Below are 25,256 nucleotides of genomic sequence, written 5' to 3' on the forward strand. Positions count from 1 at the left end.
AATGAATATTAAAGAACATAAGCAAATGAAATATTTTAGGGTTTTAAAATCTAAGCCTGAATCCTGGATAACAATGAGTAGCTTTGTGACTTTGGGGAAACATTTAACTTTTCAGTCTCTTTCTCAACTACGACAGGCGGCTACACCTCCCCAACTTACCGCGTTGTGTTTTTTTTTGTTGAGAATCAAATACAGTAACTGCGTAAAAGTGCTTAAAATTGAACGAGCACAAGTGCTTAGAAAATATAAGAAACAAATCAGTGACACTGTGTGTTTTTGGTTATTTGTAAGAACAGCATAGCTCTAGCCTTGTAAATTTAAACTCTGCATGATGAATCACAAGTCTTTTATTTATTTATTTTTTTAAAAATATATATATTTTATTGATATTTTACAGAGAGGAAGGAAGAGAGATAGAGAGCTAGAAACGTCAATGAGAGAGAAACATCGACCAGCTGCCTCTTGCACACCCCTTACCGGGGATGTGCCCACAACCAATGTATAATACATGCCCTAGACCGGAGTCGAACCCGGGACCTTTCAGTCCGCAGACCGACGCTCTACCGCTGAGCCAAACCGGTTTCGGCTCACAAGTCTTTTAAATATTCAGTTTCACCTCATTTTAAATGCAAACCCACTCATTCTAGCAAAGCAAGGTTAAGTTCATCTTGCAATGACTGTTTCAAGTCATAATGTGAAGCACTGTGTCATTGAAAATGTCACCATGAAGCCGCTGGGCAAGAGACCACAGCACCTCTGAACTGCCCCAATTCTCACTGTGCCCACAAGAACAGGAGTGAGAATTTTAGCTCAGAGTGAGGTACCACCAGGGAGCAGGGCCCAGAGGGACTGTAGCCAGTCCCATGCATGTGAGTCACAGGTTACCCCTTGCAGAGGAGAAGGCAGTGGTGCTCTTCCAGCCAAATGAAATCCTATAAGGGAATCCTACATAGGACCTTCTCACAAAGTTGCCTTAAGGATTCCTCAATTCTAAGGAGACAGATCCCAAGAAAGTACATGTATATGAAAAAAACTACCCAGCCAACATTACACAGACAATAAGACATTTAGGCCAAAAATTGAGTATGTGGTCTAGCTAAGAGCAAGCAGAAGGAAATTGTTACCAGCTACTTACATTATCAGTAAATGATCTCACTTCCTACTTCACAGACACAACAAAGTACACGTTAGAAAAAACCTTGTTTCCTGCCATCTACCTTTAGATCCATTTCCCCCAGTAATTCAAGAGCAAGTTGCCTGGCTTGCTTCTGTATTCCCTTCAGTTCTTCCATTCCTGAAAGTCACCAACCAGCTTGCTCAATGACCCCCAATTAACTTAATAACTGTTTTACCATCTCAAAGTTCTTTTTATCTTCTTACCTACAGTTAGGAAGGTGCTCAAGAGCTGCTCTGTGGCCACAGGCTTGATCTCTGTCCGAAGATTAACAAATCTGCCGACCACCAACGGGGCTCGGCGAAAACCCAGAATCCTGGTTTGGAGGGATGAAGAACAGAAGAGAAAAATCTTTGGGGATACAATTTAAACAGCAGTCTTAAAAAAATTATGGTTATTTATGTTAGGTATATACAGGAATTGTTGACAGGTATAAATATTTTTTAGAGGTGCATATGTTTATCAGTTTAATATTAAGATATATGTAACTTATTTTAATATACACTTCAGCAAAAATGATAAGGCAAATCTGGAAAAATGTAAACTATTGTTTATTCCAAGGAGTGGGTATATGAGTTCATTATACTATTTTACTTTTGTTAGAAAATTTTCATAATAAAAAAATTTAAACAAATTTTAACAAAGATAAAAACAAAAACAAAAAACAACCTGGGTCTAAATCCATACTTGGGTTCCAAGCTTTGGATAAAACAGCACACTGACAGAAAATAATATGGTTTAATCTAAAAAGATAAACCCACAGGACAAATTAAATACAGATTTTTTTTTTCTAACCGTCTAAAAGTAGAATTTTATGGTTGAGCACAATAATTCTTTCTTTAAATGAAATTTCCTGTCTAAAAAAACACACACACTCGCTGAAGAAATGTTGGAGGGACAGGACCTGGAACACAAAGACAATTTATAATGACGAAAATAAAGATCACCCATAATTCCAAAATCCAGAAATAACTGACATTTTGGCATATGAGCATTTTCCTTTACAAGTATATATAAACACATATTCACTCTGTGTATATATACACACAATATGCAGTTGTGTGTGTCCTGTTTTTCACTGATCATTATGGTAGGAGCCTTTCCCCATGTCATTACAAACCCTTTAGAAACGGCTGTGTAGTACAGCGGTTACCAGACAGAAAGGGGGTGAGGGGAGGAAGAAATGTGTCAAAGGGGTCAACTGTATGGTGATGAACAGAGGCCTGACTTCAGAGGGTGAGCACACAAAGCAATATACAGATGATGTATTACAGAACTACACACTTGACAAATATCTTAAATTATCACCCCCAAATTTTTTAAATGGCTATGCAATAAGAGTCATTGTTCAGGGCTTCTGACTGACTTTGTCCTAAACTGAATCTTAGAAAAGCCACAAAAGCAGAGATTATAAAAAAGAGAGAACCTCCCGAGGCCAGAGATAGTGGTCAAATCCTAATGAAACAAAGGAACAGCACCGTAGAGCAGGAACGTGTCAGGAGCCACAGATTGGAGAAAAAGTGGGAAATATGTTTACTCTGAATGGCCATTATCAGGTTCTTTGGCCTGATAATGGCCATTCAGAGTAAACATATTTCCCACTTTTTCTCCAATCCGTGGCTCCTGACACGTTCCTGCTCTACGGTGCTTAGTGCCAATGAGCAAATTCTACTTTTAGACGGTTAGAAAAAAAAATCTGTATTTAATTTGTCCTGGGGTTTATCTTAGTGCCATTGGCCAGCTTAGTGCCAATGAGCAAAGTTACAGAGGTGGCAGTTAACAGAAGGGGTCGGGTGACTGGCTAGAGAATATTTTTTTCAGATTTTGAGGTAGGGAAGGACCTCCCAAAGCACAAGTCATAAAAGGAAACATTATCATATTTAATTAACACCCACTTAATTTAGATTGGAGTAGTCTTTCTGTACAAAGACTACTCCAATCTAAATTAAGTGGCTGATATGCTATGAAAAGAAGGAAATACTAAATTTTGCCAATAATTGGGGAGTTACAAAATACCACCTTACATATATTAGATGAACAAAAACTGATATGTTGGATAATATAAAGTATTGGTATGGGTGTGAGAAAACGACATTCACGCACTGCTGGTATCCATCAATAGGGAAACGGGGAGGGGTTTGGGGATGAAGAAAACTGGGAAACAAATGAGGTGTTGGAAAGACTAATTCTAGTGTACCATCACGTGATGGGTAGGATTTACCCAACTCTTTCCCATTAGTTCTTAAAAGAAGCAGTGAAAATTTATGGAATTGTAAACAAAACATTTTAACCTTCCCATGACATTAGATGTTTCTTTGATTTCTACCAGCTACAGCTAAGATTGTGGTATTTGTATCTTTGAATTTCTAATTATTTCTCCATGGTCCTTCCTAGAAATACCCAAATAATATTCATACCCTTCGATGCAAATAAGTTTTTTGACACATAAGGCCAGAATTCTTGATTGAACCAACTACTGCCAGAGGCAGCATCTGAATCTCAATGAATTCACGGTTCAATTCCTGGTGAGGGCACATGCCTGCATTGCAGGCTTGATCCCTAGTAGGGGGCCTGCAGGAGGCAGCCAATCAATGATTCTCTGTCATCATTGATGTTTCTATCTCTCCCTCCCTCTCCTTCCTCTCTGAAATCAATAAAAATATATGGGTGGGGGGAAAGAAATGTATTTTGGTATTCTTAGTACCATCTGAATTATGAGGGACTCATACAAATTTTAGGGAATCAGTCAATCAGCTCTCCAAAGTAGGTAACAAGTCAAAGTTATTAGTGTCACAGCCTTTATAGGGGAAAGAGGGTGAGTCTACTAGCCCTCTCTTCCAGGATATTTTTGAAAGGAAACAATGCCAGTAAACCACTGTGATTACACACGTACCTGTCCAAGTGAAAGGCTGCCACCTCTGCATTGTGTCTGTCATAACCAGCGTAGGGTTCGCCTTCTACCACGTAGTCTCGGTTATACCTGCAGAGAGAAGGGGAAGCACAGGCGGAGACATGAACACATCAGTACCACAGTGCCAGCACCAGCGGCTGTGCACAGATACTTCCGCAAGCCTGGCTCTGCTCCCAACATCTTCCCTGTCAACCCTGAGAAATCGTGGAAGACACGAGTCACTGGTAGACAGGGTGAGGATGAAGTGGAGGAGAAACCAGTGTTCTCTCTCTACCGCAGCAATCATTCTATTAATAAAACTCAGAAGATGTCATTTTTTTACCCCATCGAAAAGACTTCCAAACGACATGGTAATTTTCTGAAGGGCAAGGACCATCTTTGTATCTCCACAATAGTGGTAAGGTCTATTAACTGTTTGGCTACCGCAAAAGGCTTGTAAAAGAAGTTTCAATTTCTTGGGAAATGGTCCCAATACACCTTTTTCTGTTAATAAGTAGGCAAAGGTACATTCGAAAAGAGCTGGTCTGTTTTTCTCTGTTTATGATGATACAGCAGAAGAAACACTGGACTGGAGTAAGAGCTAGCTGCCCGAGTCAATGAGCAAAACCCTTTCTCTGGGCCTTAAATTCCTTACCTACAGCACTAGGGGGCTGATTAGGAGGCAATTTCTAAGATGTGTCACCTCAAACACCATTCTACATCATATGCATGACAAACACAGGATAATGAAAACTGGCATATTTCTCTCCACTAATCATAAAAATAGATACAGTTTAAACCTGTTAATTTAGAAGAAAAAAGACACCTAACTCACCTTTGACCTCTATGTTCACCTACATTTCCTGTTTCAAAAGGAGGCCTATTAGCTATACAGGGAACTGTCAACTAGAAATAAACTGAGACTGAAGTAGAGGTGCTCTGCTGAGGATACATGGATCTCCAAAGCTGACAAGAATGTGGGGAAGCGGGAAATGGTACTAGAAAAGGCATGACCTTCAACCTAAATGACTGGAATATAAAGTGAAAGCATGTCCACGAAACACATTTATCAAGGCAAAGCGATGAAACACTAATGCTAGAAGACAGCCATGCATCAGCACCAGGCTGGACACCAGCTTCTCCTTAGCAGTGTCAATATACTCAAATGGATCTTTTTGCTTCTAGTGTCAAAGCATTGTTTAGGCTACCTAGGATTATACTGGCCCCCTCCAAATTAAAAGTCTCCGTTTTGAAATAGAACTGAAGCCAAAGCTGTCACTTCCAGCACCTCTCTCCCCGCTACAGCTGTCGGCGGTAGTAAAGCTGAGGGCAGTGCTTGGACACTGCATTTCTGACTCCAGTGGAGCCACAGGAACATGTGGGGATGAGCATCTAGTCCTCTTAGTGAGGCAGAGGCTGTTCCAAGGGAAAGGTAAGACCAGAGGAACCCGGGACTCTGCAGATGGGCTGGAGAAGGAGGGGAGGGAAGGGGAGAGAAAGGACTAAGAATCAGAAGGAAAGAGCTTTACAGGAGTCAGAAAGTCCGAACCCTTAGCTCATGTTTCAGGTGTGTGAAATGTGGCATCAGAACTCTGGGTCTCATTTTTGGCCCCCATGAAATGAGAAGCTGGATAAGCTCCAGCGCCCTCTTCAGCACTCCCTAAGATCACTCCCTCACTTCTACCCACTCTCTGGCCCCTGCCATCTTATCATCATAACTACAGTATGTGCCTGTGACAGTGTACTTCCAGAATGGAGACAGCTACATTGAAAAAAAAATCACTTTTATAATGTGAGGCAAAATGTGTAAATAAAAGTGTCGCTGTGGTCCCACACATCATCTATCTTCCATCCCCACCTCAGAGAGCAGGCCATGGACAACAGGCTCCAGCACAGCCAGAACCACAACGGCTGTACAGAAAGGGGCAAGTCTCCATTAGCAGTGAGGACCCAGCTCCTCCTCTCAGCACAGTGATCCATCTTAAGTCCTTGACAGAGCAGCAAAATTCATACAGTAACGGCCAATAAATCACTCCTACCCTCTGGCGAAGGGCATTAGTCTGACCAAGGACATTAATTTGCACTTACACGAGGACTAAATAGTCTCTGAAGTCCCCGGGGTCACAGTATCAAGTGCTGGGTCCTTCAGGACTGGAATCAATTTCTATGAGCACTTAACCACACAGCCACCTTCCCGAGTCTGTGACAGTGCCAGGTGGAGTCAGCACAGGTCAGTGTGTCCAGGGACTCAGCACTATCACCACTGCAGGGGCCCCTGCAGCTTGCTGGGTGGGGGAGGACAGTCCCCTGGAGCTAGGGGTGGACACAGGCTCTTCAGGAAGTGGTAAGGAGAAGGGGACCAGTCCAACAGAAACAAAAAGTTGGGTGCAGAGAGGAGGGGGGTCTATTAGGCTGTGGTCACTGGTTTGGTCTAGTGAGCATTGAAAAGTCCCTGAATGTTTGGAAGCTGGGCAGCACAGGGATAATATGGGTTTGGGGGAAGAATAAAAGTGTTCAGCATGTTCTGGAAGAGGAAGGTAATGAGAAGATTGTATGAGATATGAGATGAAGCAATAGTGACTAAGGTTAATATTTGCATTTATCTGAAACCGCCTCCCCTAATCACCAGTCAGGCTCCTCTCCCTCCACTTACATTAGCACTTTGTCTGAACACCCAGGCGTACTTGCGAAGCACCTGGACGGGTACTAATACTGCACACTTCCCAGACCACCTGACTTCTACATTTCCTGCTGTCCCATCTCACTCTCAATTCTCTGGTATGCAAACAGTGGGTGTGGAGAGGATATCCTCTTATTTAAACACAAAATGCCCACGACTCATCTATTTGCTTATCTCTCAGACTACAAAACCAAGAGGTCAAAGACCACATTTCAAAACTAAGCAAGCTATTTTTGATGCTGGGTGTGCCACGTCATCACACTTTCAGGAAGGCAAACAAGAGAATTACGTGTGCAGCACACCACCGGCTGCTCACACTCCAACAGAGCCTAACGCCAACTCCATTCATTGCTGCAGGGTGACCTTGTCAGGTTAGTTACTGCCCCTAAGCCTCAGTTTCTTATTCTGGAAACAAGTACTATGACTGCCCACAATTGTGAAGAAGGTTAGAGACATTAACAGATACAAACAAGGTTGGTACAATGCCTGGCAAACAGTGTGCATTCATTGGAAATTAGGCCCCAAAGCCCATATAACTACACTCTTTCCTTATTACCTGCCAATCAGACTTAATGTTTGCCAAAAGTCTACTGCATTTTTAAACTTCCCTACTTTCTACACCTTCCATATATCATGCTTCCCAGTTCCAGGTAAATGCAGATTCTCTTCAGTTTCTGGGATCCAATATATTAGTTCTCTGGCTGCCTATTATCTATTGAGAGTTGGATAATGAAGGCACAAGGCCAACTACTCTGCTCACAGTTGAGTTATGTATATCTTTACCCCGTATTCCTTCTCCTACTCCAGCAAGAGACCCAAAGTATGTGTTTTAATTCTTTCAAAAGCTCCTGTGAGAAGTGGGGGGGAAAGTTAGTACACAAAAAATTTTAGATATTACAAACTTTGAGAAAATTCACCCCTTACTAATTCCTGGCAAAGGAGTATTAATTACCATGTTAAACTATTTCAAATTCATACTAGTATGTTTGCAGAAAATTTTTCAAAAAAGTAATTATACTACAGAACTGAACACAAATTATCTCCATAGATCCTTACAGAAGTCCCAAGGGGTAACTGTTTAAAACATACAGTCTACTCTCCAGTTTAAGTTTAGACCAAGGTAATTAAAATGGCCCTGTTGCCAAAACTGGTTTGGCTCAGTGGTAGAGCGTCGGTCTGCAGACTGAAAGGTCCCAGGTTCAATTCCGGTCAAGGGCATGTACATTGGTTGCGTGCACATCCAGGGTCAGGGGTGTGCAAGAGGCAGCTGGTCGATGTTTCTCTCTCATCCACGTTTCTAGCTCTCTACCTCTCCCCCTTCCTCTCTGTAAAAAATCAATAAAATATATTTTTTTAAAAATGGCCCCGTTTTCTGCTTAATGCAGGTAAAAGGAACAATGAGATATCACTATACACCTAGACCGTGGTCGGTAAACTGTGGCTCACGAGCCACATGCGGCTCTTTGGCCCCTTGAGTGTGGCTCTTCCACGAAATACTATGTGTGGGCGCGCACGTACAATGTGATTGAAACTTCGTGGCCCATGCGCAGAAGTCGTTTTACAGATCTCAATAAAAATATATTGAGAAATTTCAATCATTGTACTGTTGATATTTGGCTCTGTTGAATAATAAGTTTGCCGACCACTGGCCTAAGAGAATAGCCAATATCCAAAACACAGATACCAAATGCTGGTGAGGATGATGTGGGGCAATAGGAAATCTCATTCATTGCTGGTGGGCATGTAAAATGGTACAGACACTTTGAAAGACAGTTTTTTACAAAAATATATTCTTAACATATGATTCAGCAATTGTGCTCCTTGGTATTTACCCAAATGAGCTAAAAACTTACAACTACACAAAAACCTACACATAAATGTTTATAGCAGCTTTATTCATAACTGCCAAAACTTGGAAGCACAACAATGTCCTTCAGTAGGTGAAATGAATAAACAAACTGTGATACATACAGACAATGGAATATCATTCAGCACTAAAAAGAAATGAGCTGTCAAGCCACAGAAAGACACAGAGACCCCAGCTAGTGTCGCTCAGTGGTTAAGCATCCACCTATGAACCAGGTTATCATGGTTAGATTCCTGGTTGGGGCATGTGCCTGGGGTTTTGGGGCTGGATCTCTGGTGGGGGCTTGTGGCGGGTGGGGGGGGGGGGGGGGGGGGGGGGAAAGAAGGAGCAACCAAGCGGTGATTCTGTCTCATCATTGATGTTTCTGGCTCTCTCTCCCTCTCTGAAATCAATAAAAAATATATTTTTTAAAAAGAAGAAACCTTAAATGCATACTGCTAAGTGAGAGAAACCGATCTGAAAAGGCTATAAAAGGTCTGATTCCAACTCTATGGGGTTCTGGGAAAGGCAAACCTATGAAGACAGTAAAAAGATCAGTGGTCATCAGTGGTTAGGGAGAGGGAATGAGGGGAGGGAGAAGAAGAGGGAGGAATGAATAGGTAGCACACAGGGAATGTTTAGGGCAGGGGAGCTATTCTGTATGATACTGTAATGGTCATTATATGCTTATCAAAACCCACAATATAAAACAAAGTGAACTTTAATGTAAAGTATGGACAATAGTTAATAAATATTGGCTTATCAATTATAACAAATGTACTACACAAATGCAAGATAACAATATGAGAAACTGGGGAGAGGGAATACATAGGAGCTCTCTGTACTTCACCCTCGATTTTTCTGTAAACATAAAACTGCTTAAAAAAAAAAAAAAAAGTCTAGCCTCAGCTGGCTTGGCGCAGTGATTGCAAGCATGTCAAACTTGCAGCCAGTGGGACACATTTATAAATGGGCATGCAGTCTACTGGCCGTGAGTTTGACATGCTTGGAGAGTATTGACCCTTGGACTGAAAGGTCAATGGGTCTCTCTCTTATCAATGTTTCTCTCTGTCTCTTTCCCTCCCTTTCTTTCTCTCTAAAAATCAATGGGAAAAATATCCTTGAATGAGGATTGGAAAAAAGTCTATTCATTAAAATTAAAGAACAAAACACAGCTGAAAGAATTATAGCTTCAGTGCTAAGAGGAACTTAAGTCATTGACCCAAAACCCACTCCAGTTCTGGGCAAATTCCTTCTCTAAAACATGAGTTATCTAGTCTCTAACTGCACAGTTTTGGTGACAACTGGCTTCTTTCCTAACCAACTCATTTTGTATCTCTAACATCTGGAACATAGTAGATATTTGATAAATTTAGAAGGACAGCTGTAACTGTAAAAAAAAAAAAATTGTCTTAAATGGAACCAAATCATGTTCCTAAAATTTCCCCTACTCAAAGACTCACAAAGCATTAAGGCCTAGAAAAGACCTCAGAGATCTTCCAGTCTACCCCTCTCATTTTACTGAAGAGAAAACCAAGAGAAGGAGATGACCCCTCTTACACAATCCCAAATCACACACATCAACCAACTAGCACGTGTAACTTCTAAGATAACGACTTACCGCTTAGGTTTGAAGACAACTTTCTGTCCTCCTTCAAGTATCAGTAAGGCTTTCAGTTGTGTCCCTTTGTAACCCACATCAGCTTTAATGATTTTTTTGGTGGCCATGGCATGCATGATTGCCCCCAGCTCTGGTGTCTCATCAGGATACACTTCCCGGGGCACCACCCACTGGGCTGCAATCTCCCAGGGAGACTGCAAGGTGTGGTCCAGCTTGGATGCCAGCTCTACCCGCAAGCCAGCTATCATTCGGTGAAAAGCCCTCTGGTCCTCTCGGTTGGCAGCCGATGAATCTAAGTTGTCAATCAGGAAAACTTTGGTGAAGATAAAGATGACAAGGAGAATTGCTAACAACACGACTCGCTGCTTCAGCTTCATGATGACCTCTTTCCTTCTCCCCAGACCCACTCTCTCTCTCACACGTATCAGGGAGAGCAGGTGGTGATGGTTAGCAAGGAGACTCCATGATTATACACACTGGTCCATTTCTTCACTGAAGCACCTCCCACAATTCCTGCAAGCCCAAGTATAAAGCAAAATTCAATCAGAAATCCTGTCCTTCCCTTTGAAACTTTTGCAAGCCTCAAATACATTGCGCCTTGCTAATCCTATGCTTGAGAAGACCTAATAACTTAACATTAACTAGTCTGGGGGAAAAACTTAATAGGTAAGAACAATACTGCTTTAAAAGATGCAGAGCCATCTAGTCGCCATTTGGACAGCTACGAATTCCCCAAAACCAAAACAACGAGGAAAAACACAATGAAAGTAAAATATTAAGAATTGAGTAAATCTGCCCTGGCCAGTGTGGCTCATGGGAGAGTACTGGCCCTCAAACCAAAGGGTCTTGGGGTTTGATTCCTGTCAAGGGCTGGACTGCAGGTTCACTTCCCACCCCAGCTGGGGCATGAGAGGTAGGCAGACAATTCTCACATAGATGTTTCTCTCTTCCTCTATCCCTTCCTCCCTCCCACTCCCTTTAGGAATCAATGGAAAGAATATCCCCAGGTGAGGATTAAAAAGAAAAAAGGATTGTATAACATAACTTTCATTTTTACCTTTCAAAATCCATAAAGGAGTTTTGAACATCCAAACCACCAATATCTGGTAGCTTTCCAGTTCTTCTCTTCTCTGAAGGTAAGTTTTATGACACACTGTAAGACAGGAACTCCTAAAAATGCCAATGAGAGTACAGAAGAGACAAATAACTCCTCCGAATCCAAGTTCCCAGCAGTAATATCTTTCATATGATACATGTCATATCTGCTGACCATGTATTTACATAGAACATCCAAACACATCTCTACTTATTCAGCCTCCCACTAATTATTTTTCAAAATTAAAATCTCTGTAAAATATGGATAACCAAATCTGGATAAACTAAGTAAAGGAAAAACATATCCCTATACCATCTGGCTATAAGTGAAACATGACAGGAACACTAATGAAACCTGGTACTATAGCAACACAATTAAGTCTGGACTGATCAAGCACATAACAAAAACACTGACGCCACAGACATAAAGAAGTGCTACTTGCAGTTGGGGCCAATCACATTCAGTCAATTCTCAAGCTAAAATATTCCAGATACATGATCTGTGTAAGGGTGTCAAGAGCATACAATCCAGCCTCATTTGCATGCTGACAGGTTGCTTTCTAGCCCACAGGGTCATTTGAAATCCTGCACAAGCTTGCTCTCCGTGTGCTTACAGACAGCCCAATATTGGGCTAAAACAAAGATGACAAGAAGATAACAGGGTGTCGCCTCACTCTCCAATTCATTTAACAACATAAACCATTAATCGAAGAAATAAAACCGATTCAAAAGGTTGGGTAAATGATTCCGCCTGAAGCACATCCACCCCAACTGGAGACTGACTGTTCCCCTAACAGCAGCTGAAGCACATCCCCAACAGTCTACTCAGCAAATAAATGTGTTCTAAGGAGCACTTTGAGGTGAGCCTGCTGATATGCAGTGTCTTCTTAGTAAGTGACCAACTATTCTTTTCATGTTCGTTTTCAAGAAGTAGAAAAATCAGAGTCAAATTCAAGTTCTAATGTTCTCCAGCCACCTGTTCTGTTTCATCATCATCATTTCTCAGGGAGTATGTAACACTGTTAGCTGAAACAAAGGCAATCCCAGTGCATACAAAATGTAATTGTGACAGTTACCAAATTTGGTGTGGCATTCAGTAAAACAGTTCCCTGTGATTAATGATAACAGCAATGCTAGGAGAACAGGTTGCAGGCTTTTGCTAGTCTCAACACGACCTGAACCACACGATTTCTTCAGTTATTTGTTCAACAGTACACACTTCTCACTGCAGTGATGAAAGGGAACACGGAACTCTCGCTGTGTCACCAATCGCTTCCTCAGCACCTCCAGTTACAGCTCCGTACAGCCCTGGTAGTTTTAGAAAAGGCATCGGTTCAACAGCGTTTCATTTGCCATAAAACATTCTTCAGAACTAAAGTCTGATTAACCTATAAACTTCTAATGATGCTGCTCATTTCATTTATAATAACAGGAATTACATCATGCTATATAAATATATCATATGTAAACATTTAGAATAATGGTTAGGAATACTGAGCTATTTTTTCAAATTACCAATACAGAAAGTTCTAGCAGCTTCAAAACTCATACAAAACCAACTGTCCAATTCTGCAGTCTGAGTGTGTGCTTTTAAGTTCTGCAACCTTATTAACCTTTGGAAAAGGCTTCAGAAGAACACGTTTATCAATTCAGGGCTGAAAACAATTCATCCATTCAACTGGAAGTTTCTATCAAGTGAACTGAAGAGTTCAACTGTCAGATTATTTCACTATTTACCACTGCAGATTAACAGGCAGAGCAGGTTTAAAAAAGAGACTAAGCAAGTTTTCATGCTGAGATGTCATCAGCCCGGGGCAGAATAATATCACACAATTTGGCACTGTTCTCTCCAACTGTCCATCCCCACAGCGCCAATTTAACTTAGTGCTTATCACCTTCTACTGAAAGAACGGCCTTCTCGGCCACCAGGTTCTCCAATCCAGACTAGAAAATGCAGCAACACGTTTTCTAATCACATACCACGTTTGATTTCCACAAATTCCTTAGCAAGGCATTAAAGCCCTCCCCTACATGGCTTCAGCCAATCTCGTGGGCAGGCATCACTCTCTTCTCAGCTTCAACCTAAATGAGTATGTATCAACTGGCGTTGGCTATCCATAATCTACTGTCCTTCCTTTTTTGGCAATCTACTTCTCTACCTATACTATTGCTACTGACATTTCAGAAAACACAAAGATATTTAAGAAATCGACAATCTACTAGCAGAGATTATAGTGGAATTTCTACAAAAGTTGGAGTTTGCCCTAGTCAGTTTGGCTCAGTGGATAGAGCGTCAGCCTGCGGACCAAAGGGTCCCAGGTTCAGTTCTGGCAAGGGCATGTACCTTGGTTGCAGGCTCCTCTCCCACCCCCCACCCCTTACCCCAAGCCCCCCCTGTAGCCTGAGCCCTGGTTGGGGAATGTGCAGAAGGCAACCAATGGATGTATTTCTCTCACATCGGTTTCTCTCGTCTTTCCCTCTCTCTTCTACTCTCCCTAAAAGTCAATGGAAAAATATCCTCAGGTGAGGATTAAAAAATTTTTTTTTTAATTGAGTTTGCAAGACTCCTCTTCCAGAAAAAAATGTATGACATGGATTAATTCCATCTTTTAACGATACTTTACTCCTGTATTCTTAAAAGGGTGCCCAAGACAGGCTTTCCATGGTATATTATCTTCTTTGAGATAGCAGCACACTATATCATCTACAAACTGGGTTTCTAAGATGCCCATTACAAATATTAAGGAAATTAAAGCAATATCACCAGGTATTTCCAAATTATTCATGAAAACTTCACCTGCATTCCAGCACTATTTCATGCCCTCACCTCCTCTTGTAAAAGCCTCTAACAGTGTAACACTGCCCAGTTAGAGTATGGTCATTTATCTTCATGTTTCTGTTATGTGGAGCAGAGCCCACCTCAGAGAACAAATAAACTCAAGGTAATAACATAACTCAAAAATGTTAAATAGAAAAGAGGCAGTGCAAATAGTAGTCCTCACACTAAAAGTTGGCATAAACTCCCAGATTCGAGTTCTGGAAGGTAGACCTTTATAAGGAATTTTCTTACTGAACTCTGGCTTCACTCTCAGCTCCATCACCTAAATGAGGCTTGCTATGGAGGCTCTATTTACTTTCATTCTACACACACATACATCATCCTACATGGATGATAAACTTAGGACTTTTAAGTTGTTTGAGAGAAGAGTGATAGATAACACAGAAGTGAGGACCCACTATAAAGTTCTCTGTTCCAGAATCTGGCTGATGTCTGGAGAAATATAGATAGAGAAAAACATTGGCGCAGAGGTCTCCAAGTCATATATCTATAATAATAAAAGTGTAATATGCTAGTTAGACAGACAGCTAAATGACCTTCCAGATGATCTTCCGGACGAAGCTGAGGCTGCGAGGGCCAAGCCCCTTGCACAAATTTCGTCATTTGAATACTGTGGAAGTAGCTGTGTTGGTTCTGGGCTTAGGGCTTAAGAGACCTAACAGTTTCCACTTGGGACTGAACCAAGCACTTAGGGCAGATTCTTGAATGATAAGAGACCCGTAGGGAGAAGGATGCCTGGCCAGCCCCTAGCTCTTCTGGCACCCCAGCTGAGGTGCCAGACACAGAAGTGAAACGATCAAGGGCATTATAGTTCCAGTTAAAATGCTAATTGAATACAGCCACACATGTGGCCCCAGCCTATACCATGTGGGCAGAAAAACCAAACAGCTGAATCCAGCTGTCCTACATAATTATAAGAATTAATCATGATCTTAAGCCACTAAATTTTAGGGTAGTTTGTAAAATCCACATTCTCACATCTATTCTATACATATCAACCATTTGGGGGACCTTAAAAATATGGGGGGGGGGGGTGCTCCAAAGGTTATGGGACAAAAACAACAACAACAATTTGCTCAGGGAAAGGGGAAACATTAAATTCACTATTAAATAAAGACTAAATTAATTGTTAGGCCGTATTTGTAAATTATTATCAATGCCTTATAGAATAAACTCATTATGAAAGTAATATGCCATTTTGCTTTCTTTGTCATTGTAGATATTTAGGAAGATACATAATTAAGGACTCTTAAAGGTAACAAGAAAAAAAAAGAATCTCAACTGGATCACTAAATCCATTTACATACATTAGAGCAATTAAGGCTACCCTTATACATAAACTCACACTATTACACATGCCCCATTTATAAAGCCTAACCTTTATACTTCAGCCAAACCATAAATAAAAGCAAAAATCACAACCCTTTAATGAAAAAAAATTAGAAACACACACTTTCACCTGGGCTAAGTCTGATATATTGCCCTTTTGTTTTGTAGTTGGTAGTGACAGTAGAGCATTGTGCTATATTATCATCAATAGTCTCCTAGAAATAAAGCAGTCTCTCTTGATGGTTAGTAGCAATTATTATAAGTAAAAGCAAGAGCATTCAGAAACCTTTCCACTTAGCACTGTGTGCTTCTAACCAGGAAGTCAAAGCCTCCAGTACTAAATGGCATTGTTTACGACCTGAACAAACCCCAAGTAGCTTCAGGAAGCCAGCCCACCCACCCTGCACTGCCACCAGCTGCCCACCATCATAGCATATTACATCTCTCTCTCTTCACCCCCCCCTCCTCCCAGAGAGGAAGGGAGAGGGATAGAGAGATAGAAACATCAATGAGAGAGAATCATCAACTGGCTGCCTCCCACATACCCCCTACTAGGGGGAATCCAGCTGCAACCCAGCATGTGCCCTTGACTGGAATCGAACCTGGGACCCTTCAGTCCGCAGGCCAAACTATCCACTGAGCCAAACCAGCTAGGGCTACACCTCTTTTTCAGCTTCAAATGGCAGTCTTCACTTAAAACAACAACGTATACCAAATAATAACATTAATCAGTATCTGCATATAGTTTTCCTTTCTCAGCTAATTCGCCACTTAAGAAATGGTTTCTAAATTCACCTTCTTATTCTAACTATAAACTCTGCTGTAGCCGAGGGATTAAGGGTATGTGCTCTGATGGTGAATGCCTGGCCTGAATGCCTGCTGTACCCCCTACTGCGGGACTTGTGAAAGTGCTTTAATGTATAACCATTCTGGACCTGTCTCCTCATAATGAAAAATAAAATAAGAACACTGTTACTTAGCTCAACAGAGTTGTTAAAAATGAATGACATTACCATGTGCACTTTGCTAAAATTAGTGCCTGGACAACCCATAGCAATTGCTTGTTAGTCATTATTACTGTTATCAACAACTGAAAGATGACTTCCTGAAAGGAGAAAGAATTACAAAGAAAATAACTCTCACTGGTTATAGTCTTCTGAGTTAGTCACTCTCTAAACTTGTTGCATTACTGGGTTCAAGTAGTTTTATATCCCTGAACCAAATCCTTTCCCAATTTGAGGAGCAGCTAAGACTGTAAGCAAGGAAAACCAAGATGGCGGCAAAGGAAACAACTAATCTGCCGCTGTGCACAACAATTTCAAAACTACAACTAAAAGACAAAATGTCTGTCTCCCAGAACCACGGGAAAGCTGGTTGAACGGAAGTCTTACAACCAGAAGGAAAGAGAAAGGAGCACAGGCGCTGAAAAGCTGAGGTACAGAGGCACGCAAATCGGGCTGGTGACAGACAACTGGGCGCGGGGTTCTTTTTCAACCCAAAGGGAAACAAGCTCCCGATCACTTTGAAATCCAGTTTCTGGGGACACTCGGGGTATACAGACACCTACGGGGAGAAGCTGGTCTGTCGGGCATTGGGTCCCAAAGTGAGGGTGACTTTTTTGCAGAGGTGCACACAGCAATCATTGTTTACTGCGCTGGAGTGCAGGTGGGAACTTATAAACACGGAAAGGCAGAGAAGGCTGATGGCAGCCATTGCTGTTTGCCACACCCCAGCTTAGTGATGCCCTGAGGCCCCGCTCATTTCACAAACCCACCCTGGTTCTACACAGTGGCTTTTGCATATTAAATGGCCTGCAATGTGGCAGCTTAATGAGATAAACTGCAGCCCCAGTCAGACTGCTACAAAACGTCCAAGTCCCAAGCAAAGAGGAGAAAAATTATAGTTCTTGCTGTAGCTCCTGCTGGGTGGCCTCAGACTGTAGCTGACCTGCACCTCATTGGAGATCCAGAAACTAGTGTATCTAGTGGTCAGTGTGAGTCGACACCAGATTTCAACTACTCTCATAAGGGACACATTCAAGAGGCAGACACAGTGAACACCAAATCCCTACTGGAACAAGTCCTGCCCCATAAACGTGTCTCCAGCACAGCAATTCTTCCATTAAAGACACAGTAGGTCCCCAAAGCCAATTGGCCTGGAGGTCAATTCCTCCTAGTGACACCAACAACAATCAAGACTTAACTATAACAAAGCTATACACACAATCTACAAAGGGGTGCACCAAGAGTGTCCAGATCAGGTAACTGGGAGGCTGACCCATTGAACCATATAGGACACCCAGCACACAAAGATACCCTACCAACTCAGGGAAGCAGAGAAAATAAGGAGACAAGGAAACATCACAAACGAAAGAAACTGAGAACAAATGACTGGACACAGAGTTCAAAACCATAGTTATAAGTTTTTTCAAGAATTTCCTAGAAAAGGCCAATAAATTTAGCCAATAAATAATTCCAGAGATCCTCAAGGATATGAAAGAGAACCTTGAGGATATGGAAAAGGACCAACTAGAAATTAAACATACACTGACTGAAATAAAAAATATTATACAGAGACCCAACAGCAGACTAGAAGAATGCAAGAATCAAGTCAAAAATTTGGAATACAAAGAGGCAAAGGACACTCCTCTGGAGAAGAAAAGAAGAGCATCCAGAAAGTTGAAGATAGTATAAGAAGCCTCTGGGACAACTTCAAGCATACCAACCTCAGAATTGTGAGGATGCCAGAAGAGAGAGAGACAATGAAAACCTATTTGAAAAAATAATGACCGAAAACTTCCCCCACCTGGTGAAAGTAATAGACTTACAAGTCCAGGAAGCGCACAGAACCCCAAACAAAAGGAATCCAAAGAGGACCACACCAAGACACATCATAATTAAAATGCCAAGAGCAAAAGACAAAGAGAAAATCTTACAAGCAGCAAGAGAAAAACAGTTACCTACAAGGGAGCACCCATACAATTATCAGCTGATTTCTCAACAGAAACTATGCAGGCCAGACGGGAGTGGCAAGAATATTCAAAGCGATGAATAGCAAGAACCTACAACCAAGATTATTCTACCTAGCAAAGTTATCATTCAGAATTGAAGGGCAGATAAAGAGCTTCATAGATCAGAAAAAGCTAAAGGAGTAAATCACCACCAAACCAGTATTATATGAAATGCTAAAAGATGTTCTTTAAAAAGAGGAAAAAGAACAGAAAAGTAAAGATAAAAATTATGAACAACAAATATATATCTATCAACAAGTCAATCTAAAAGTCAAGTGAATTAAAAATCTGAGGAACAGAATAAACTGGTGAATATAATAGAATCAGGGGCATAAAATGGGAGGGGATTGATAATTCTCAGGGGGAGAGGGGTGTCTGGGTGGGGGATACGGGAAGAGACTGGACAAAAATCATACACTTATGGATGAGGACAGCAGGGGGGGAGGCAAGAGCAGAGGGTGGGGTGGGGACCAAGTGGAGGGGAGCTATGAGGGGGAAAAAAGGAGAAACAATTATAATACGTAATCTGAACAATAAAGATTTATTAAATTAAAAAAATAAGCACACACACACACAAAAAAAGACAGCAGCCGGGACCGGTTTGGCTCAGTGGATAGAGCATCGGCCTGCGGACTGAAAGGTCCCAGGTTTGATTCTGGGCAAGGGTGTCTACCTTGGTTGCAGGCACATCCCCAGTGGGGGGTGTGCCGGAGGCAACTGATCGATGATTCTCTCTCATCGATGTTTCTGACTCTCTATCCCTCTCTCTTCATCTCTGTGAAAAATCAATAAAATATATTAATAAAAAAAAAAAAAGGACTGCAAGCAAGCATGCATATTCAGAGTGGGTACTATGTGAAGCACAAGACTGGCTCTGTCACTCATTTGAACCTGTTTCTCTCCTCTACAAAGTTCAATTCCACCACATTCAATCTTTTGTGAATTTAAGTGAAACAAATAAGAAGCATGAACTTATTCTATCACAAAAAAATGTTGAAAGAATGCCTTTCACAATATTCTTCAGTTGGGAAAATTAGCTTAAAGATGACAGCTTTGCATGTCCTTAAACTCTTAAGCCTTAAGAATAACTTAAGCCCTAGCCAGTTAGGCTCAGTGGATAGAGCGTCAGCCTGCAGACAGAAAGATCCTGGGTTCGGTCTATGGCCATACCACCCTGAACGCACCCGATCTCGTCTGATCTCGGAAGCTAAGCAGGGTCGGGCCTGGTTAGTACTTGGATGGGAGAAAGATCCTGGGTTCGATTCCAGTCAAAAGCACATACTTAGATTGCAGGCTCGATCCCTGGCGCTGGTCAGGGCACAGGAGGCAACCAATCAATGTCTCTCTCTTACATTGATGTTTCTCTTTCTGTCTCTCTCGCTCACTTCCACTCTAAAAATCAGTGAAAAATATCTTCAGGTGAAGACTAACAACAACAAATAAGGAGTAAAGTTACAGGCATAGAAAATCTAATTTCCATAGAGGCCACATTGTTCTGAGTGCTAGCTTTTCCTCCCTGTCTTCACTTCTTAAACATGAATTCCTCTCCGTAAGCTCAGAATCCCTGAGGTGTAATCCTCTGACAGTTCCTATGAAAGAAGCCAACCTGAAATACTCAGTGGGCATCATGAAGCATTAAGTAGCCTTTCTTTCCTCCTGGGTGTGAGAGTAAAAATGAAATAGGCAACAGTGCTTGTTCCCTCTTTGAAAAAAACTTAATGCCTGCAATCTGTCCCATTTAAACCTTGATTTAGGGCAGCCCTCTAACCATCCTCCTTGAAAATGCAAAAGAAAAAATGTTTTTAGCTCAGACTGCTAGTGAAGTCTGTTCTTAAAAGCCAACACAGGCAGTGTTCACTGATCTAAAACTCTGGAAATGCCTAAGAATTTGCATTTTGTTTCATATGGGCCCAGAATAATGAACCTTCCTGAGTTTCAGGTATTTCACTGCTCTGTTATTAGTGTATAACTATTGAAGGCTTACTGTGGGATGCAATTTCTATATAGTGTGGAAATATCAAATTTCAGTTAATAGAACATTTTCCGTTAAATTTTCATGTTTTCCATCTTAACTGTTAGGTTCACTACAGTTCTTGGAAAGGTATATAAAACTTTATGCAACAATAACACTTCATATTTTTAAACCTTAAGTTCTAGAGGGGTGTCAAGCTGACAGGCCACAAATCACTTTAGAAGCAGAACCTCAAGCAGGTCTCTGCTGAATTATGGCTTGGTGGCTCCAGCCATAATCCCTTGAATACACACACACACACATACACACACACACACACACACACCTTTTTGGAATGCCTATCTCTACTATTGTGAGTTCCTTAAGGACAGGAGATATGTTTTACTCCCTTTGTACTTCCAAGTAAGCTAGCCCAGTGCAGGGCACATGAGAGGTCCTCAATAAAAGTTATTGAATAAAAGGAGTGAAAAGCAAGGAGGAGAGACCTTTATGGTCTCTGTTGAACAATTTCTTCAGCTCTTTGGTTTATAGGTGGCCTCTTTTTACAGACACAGGGAAACTAAGTTCCAAAAAATGCAGAAATAGCAGTTTTGTATACCAATTTTATACACTCAATTCTAAATCGCTGCCTTCTGCATACTCTGTTTCCAGCCTTTAAGGCAATACTGCTGTCAGCCTGGATCCTGGGACTGGTGGGACTGGGAGTAAAGATGAGCTGGAAATGCTCCAGGAACTGCCCATGAGTGATACAAGACAGGGCTGGACCCAGAGTTTCAAGTGGTAGCGGCAATGCTTTCTGAAACAAGAACCAATACTAGTACTTGCACATCATTTTCTTTTTCTACAGAAAGGACAACAGGAACATAAACGCACCTATATATAGTGAAGTTCACTGCCTAAATCAGGGGTGGGAACCTTTTTTCTGCCAAGGCCATTTGGATGTTTATGATATTCACAGACCATTTAAAATTATCAATTTAAAAATTAGCCTGCTACTTTGCAACTGGTCAAACATTTAATTAACTCTCACCCCTAATGCCTTGGCAGGGCCAGCCCCAGTTCCCCACTCCTGATCTAAACCAGGATAGGAAACAAGAAATAAGTAAAAGGTTTGGGGGCAGCCGAAGTTCACCCATTAACAGAGAAGAGGCTGCAGACTCTCATGAAGCCTATTTAGCTGCTTTACATTCAATTGCAGGAGGCAGAGTTATCTGGGTTGCTACTCCACAGACCAGAAGCTGCAAATTAAAAAGAGGGCAGCAAGGACACTAACTACAGCAACAGCACAGCTTTCCCACCTTTGGAAGAAGAGACAGATTGACTATAAAAAGCAGATTAAGAATTCAAAAAGCAGACAGGGCAAACAACCTGCATATTTCAATCACCTCAAAGCCCCACTCCATTACTCTTCGTAATGGATGCCAGGAATGACCTTGTTTAAGCCATACTGTTTAAAAAGCAAACAAAGCACATAATACACTGTAATTTTTTTCCACAAAAAGTATAGGTAAATTAAGATTTTTTTTTGTACATAATACTTTATTCCCTTACAGTAGTAAATGAGGTACTGCTCTATACATAAAGCAGAGAGTCAGCATTTGAGAGATGGAATGATGGACTTCACTGCCTCACCTGTACTTGGTTCTATACTCATTCATGTTTCACATTCCTTGACCTCCTTTCATATCGTACCCTCCCCTCCATATGGTTGTTACCGTCTCAGAAAGTACAGACCCCACCAAAGTACACACACACACACACCAAAGCTTACTATCTCTTTTCTACATCAGCCTCCTTTTATCTTATACCGGGATAACTGACACCCTCCCCCCGCCCCCCACACACACCCCAAGACATCAAGTGCAGAGCCAGGCCTTTCCTCTTTTACTTCTGGGTAAGAAAGATAATACCGTTGTTAGATCTTTACATTACATTCTCTCCAGCAATCATATTGGCATTATCAGTGGGTCAGAGCTAGATTTAGTTGCAAAGTAAGGTCTCCTGTCCCATACCCCAGGCCTGTGCTAATGAGGGCTCCTGTCCATACCCCAGGCCTGTGCTATGAGTCTCTTGTCCTTGGGAGTAACACGGCGGGTCAGGGAAGGACGGAGAGGCGTAGCATGAAGAGCTGCTGGAGAAGCATTCAGCGAGGGTTAGGTCTCAGTGTTACTGGCAATCACCAAGAGATATAGTCCTTCTATTACTGCAAAAATACTATCAATCTAACTTCTCACTGGCCTAGTTAGCCTAGGCCAGTGGTGGGCAAACTCATGAGTCAACAGAGCCAAATATCAACAATGAATGAAATTTCTTTTGAGAGCCAAATTTTTTAAACTTAAACTTCTTCTAACGCCACTTGTTCAAAATAGACTCGCCCAGGCCGTGGTATTTTGAGGAAGAGCCACACTCAAGGGGCCAAAGAGCCGCAGTTTGCCGACCGTGGGCCTAAGCAGAGAAGACGGAAGTAAAGTCTGTGAAGCTTCACCTGCCCGGAGCACCACAGGCTGCAGGTGGCTATAGCATCACATAATCACACAATCTGATCTCAGAGCAGCTCCAGCAAGGAACACCCTTTACAGATACCCACCACATAATTTCACCAGGAATCCAAAACATTTTTTTTTTAAAGAGGAATGAAACGATTTAGTCTATGTATTAGAATTTTTCCCTTTCTTCATACTGTTTTCCATTCACTCATTCACCTACCAAATATTTCCTGCGCATCTACTCTATGCTATGTACAGTTAGGTACAGAGAGAAGAGTTCCCCAATCACCATCACTATTACAACAAACTGTAGTGCCTCATTGCAACTGTGCTTTCCACCCCATCTACAAACCACCAGCACGTAGTCCTGGAGTGACGTGACACCAGCGTCAGAAGATTATCTCCTTTTTACTGTCTGCAACTATGGCCACAGAAAACAAAGAGCAGCCTTCTGATTCTGTCTGTGATTGCAGCATTCACCGAGACACAACCACTGTGGTTACTACTGTAAAAAGTTATCAATTCAAGAGCTCAAGTATCTGGCTTCAGGGTTTACACCACTGAAATTGCAGGTCATACAAAGTTTGGGAAGCTGACGACTGCCAGCAAGGAAAAGAAACATTTAGGAATTCAAAATTCAGAAAAGATAAAGAGCAGAAGCTTTAAGGCTGTGTGAAAGAGTTGGAGTCTACAAATGGAAATCAAGAGAACAGACTAAAAGCCAAGGAATCAGCAATTCAATATGAAATAACTCTGTGACATAAGGATTAGCTGATGGCCCTGGCCAGTGTGGCTCAGTGGGTTGGAGCATTGTCCCGCACACCAAAAGGTCTCAGGTTTAATTTCCCGGCAAGGCACATACCTAGATTTCAGGTTTAGTTCCCCTGGGGCATGTCTGGGAGGCCAATAATTGATGTTTCTCCCCCTCTTCCTTCTCCTCTCTCTAAAAAAAAATCAATGAAAAAGTCCTTGGGTGAGAATTTAAAAAAGAGAGAGAGGATTAGATAGGAACAGTAAATAATGATTTGTTTGTTCATTAATTCAAAGTACCTAGAAAGAAGAGTAGAACATGTGCTTTCAAGTTTTCATTCTTTAACCAAATCATAGCTATCGTCCTACTGGTTCCAGAGAAACAAACAGAACAAATGAATGTCACATTTTCACCAGACACACTGAAGGAATGTTATGAGTGCCAAGATTTCCCCATCATCTTTTATCTCCATTCATTCCTACCACTGCACTCTACTGTGAGCTGAGAGTCCGAATTACTTGCTTGTGCTTTTTTATCTTTGATAAGCACTTTCAAATACAGAAGGCTGCCTGTGGACTGAGTGCATTGTATGGTTCTAGGGGCCAAAGTCCAACACCTTCGCAAACTTTAGAGAAGTTGTTAATTGAAAACAAAACATTTTAAATCTACCTTAGATTGGCTCTGAGTCTAGGTAAGTAATTTAGCTTCTTTACACTGCCCCTCGGATTCAGGAAGACATGTCTTGATGATAACCATATTCTGTATGTGGCACGCTCTAAGGCTTAGCTCAAAGGTCCTGCATCAACTCAAGGAACATTTGTCATACGCAAGCACGCTGAGGTGTCCAACCGACTCCAATGAAATCCGGGCATTCCCTTTACAGCTCCAGAAGAACAGGCATAACTGGTCATCAAGCAATCTTAATGACTAGGTTGCATGTTTATAAAGTCCTACACGTTCGCAGCTAATGGATCCCATAATGCCTACTTTCTTTTCAAGGTGAGAAATCCAACCTCCAGAGATCAACTGGCAGGGTGGACATGATATCCTGACACCTGGCCCTCGACTCAAGCCCAGAGTCTCAAATCAGCATCTCCCATCTCCCCAATTATTACAAACTCCTCAGCCATCCAAATGATGCTATATGGCCACGAAAGGACTAAGATTTCCCTAATGACCAACCATGCCCTGTCCTCTTTCCCTTTCCCTCCAACCTCTTCCTACCCCTTCCTTCTCTTCCTCCCCGATTACAACTAAACTCACATCAAACCCCACAACCAACCGAGGACGCAGCTAGACAACCGCTCAGTCACTAACAGCAACATTTTAGGCTCTTTCTTGAGGGTGGGGCCATCACACCCGGAAGTGAAATCTCAAGTGCAACCCGCGTTATCATTTCCTTAAATCGCTCCCGAGGACAAGCTTGGGGGTGTAGGACCCCGAGGGGAACACGGCCCTGGGCACAGCTGCCCCTCTGCCCGCCCGGGGCCTGCAGGTCACCCGCGTTTCCCGGCCACGAGGCGGGTGGGCCCGGGGGTGCACGATCTTCTCCGGGGGCCCCTC

General features: G+C 41.9%; 1 protein-coding gene across 5 annotated transcripts in view; it reads right to left on the minus strand.

The window, feature by feature from the left end:
• The window catches only part of FAM20B (FAM20B glycosaminoglycan xylosylkinase), a 36,955-nt gene that overhangs the window by 11,170 nt on the left and 529 nt on the right, over positions 1-25,256 (minus strand). For 3 of the 5 annotated variants that reach the window (XM_036442373.2, XM_045583181.1, XM_036442376.2), the window contains exons 2-5: positions 11,269-11,381; positions 10,212-10,724; positions 4,068-4,154; positions 1,381-1,490 (exon numbers count right to left, since the gene is read on the minus strand). In XM_036442373.2, coding sequence (XP_036298266.1) covers positions 1,381-1,490; positions 4,068-4,154; positions 10,212-10,588 — 574 coding nt within the window. In that variant the 5' untranslated portion in view covers positions 10,589-10,724; positions 11,269-11,381. Of the gene's footprint in view, positions 1-1,380; positions 1,491-4,067; positions 4,155-10,211; positions 10,725-11,268; positions 11,382-24,362; positions 24,384-25,256 lie in introns of those variants that run through there. The other 2 variants (XM_036442375.1, XM_036442374.2) reach the window with 2 other exon arrangements.

This window comes from Pipistrellus kuhlii, unplaced genomic scaffold, assembly GCF_014108245.1.
Source record: "Pipistrellus kuhlii isolate mPipKuh1 unplaced genomic scaffold, mPipKuh1.p scaffold_m20_p_18, whole genome shotgun sequence".
NCBI lineage: Eukaryota > Metazoa > Chordata > Mammalia > Chiroptera > Vespertilionidae > Pipistrellus > Pipistrellus kuhlii.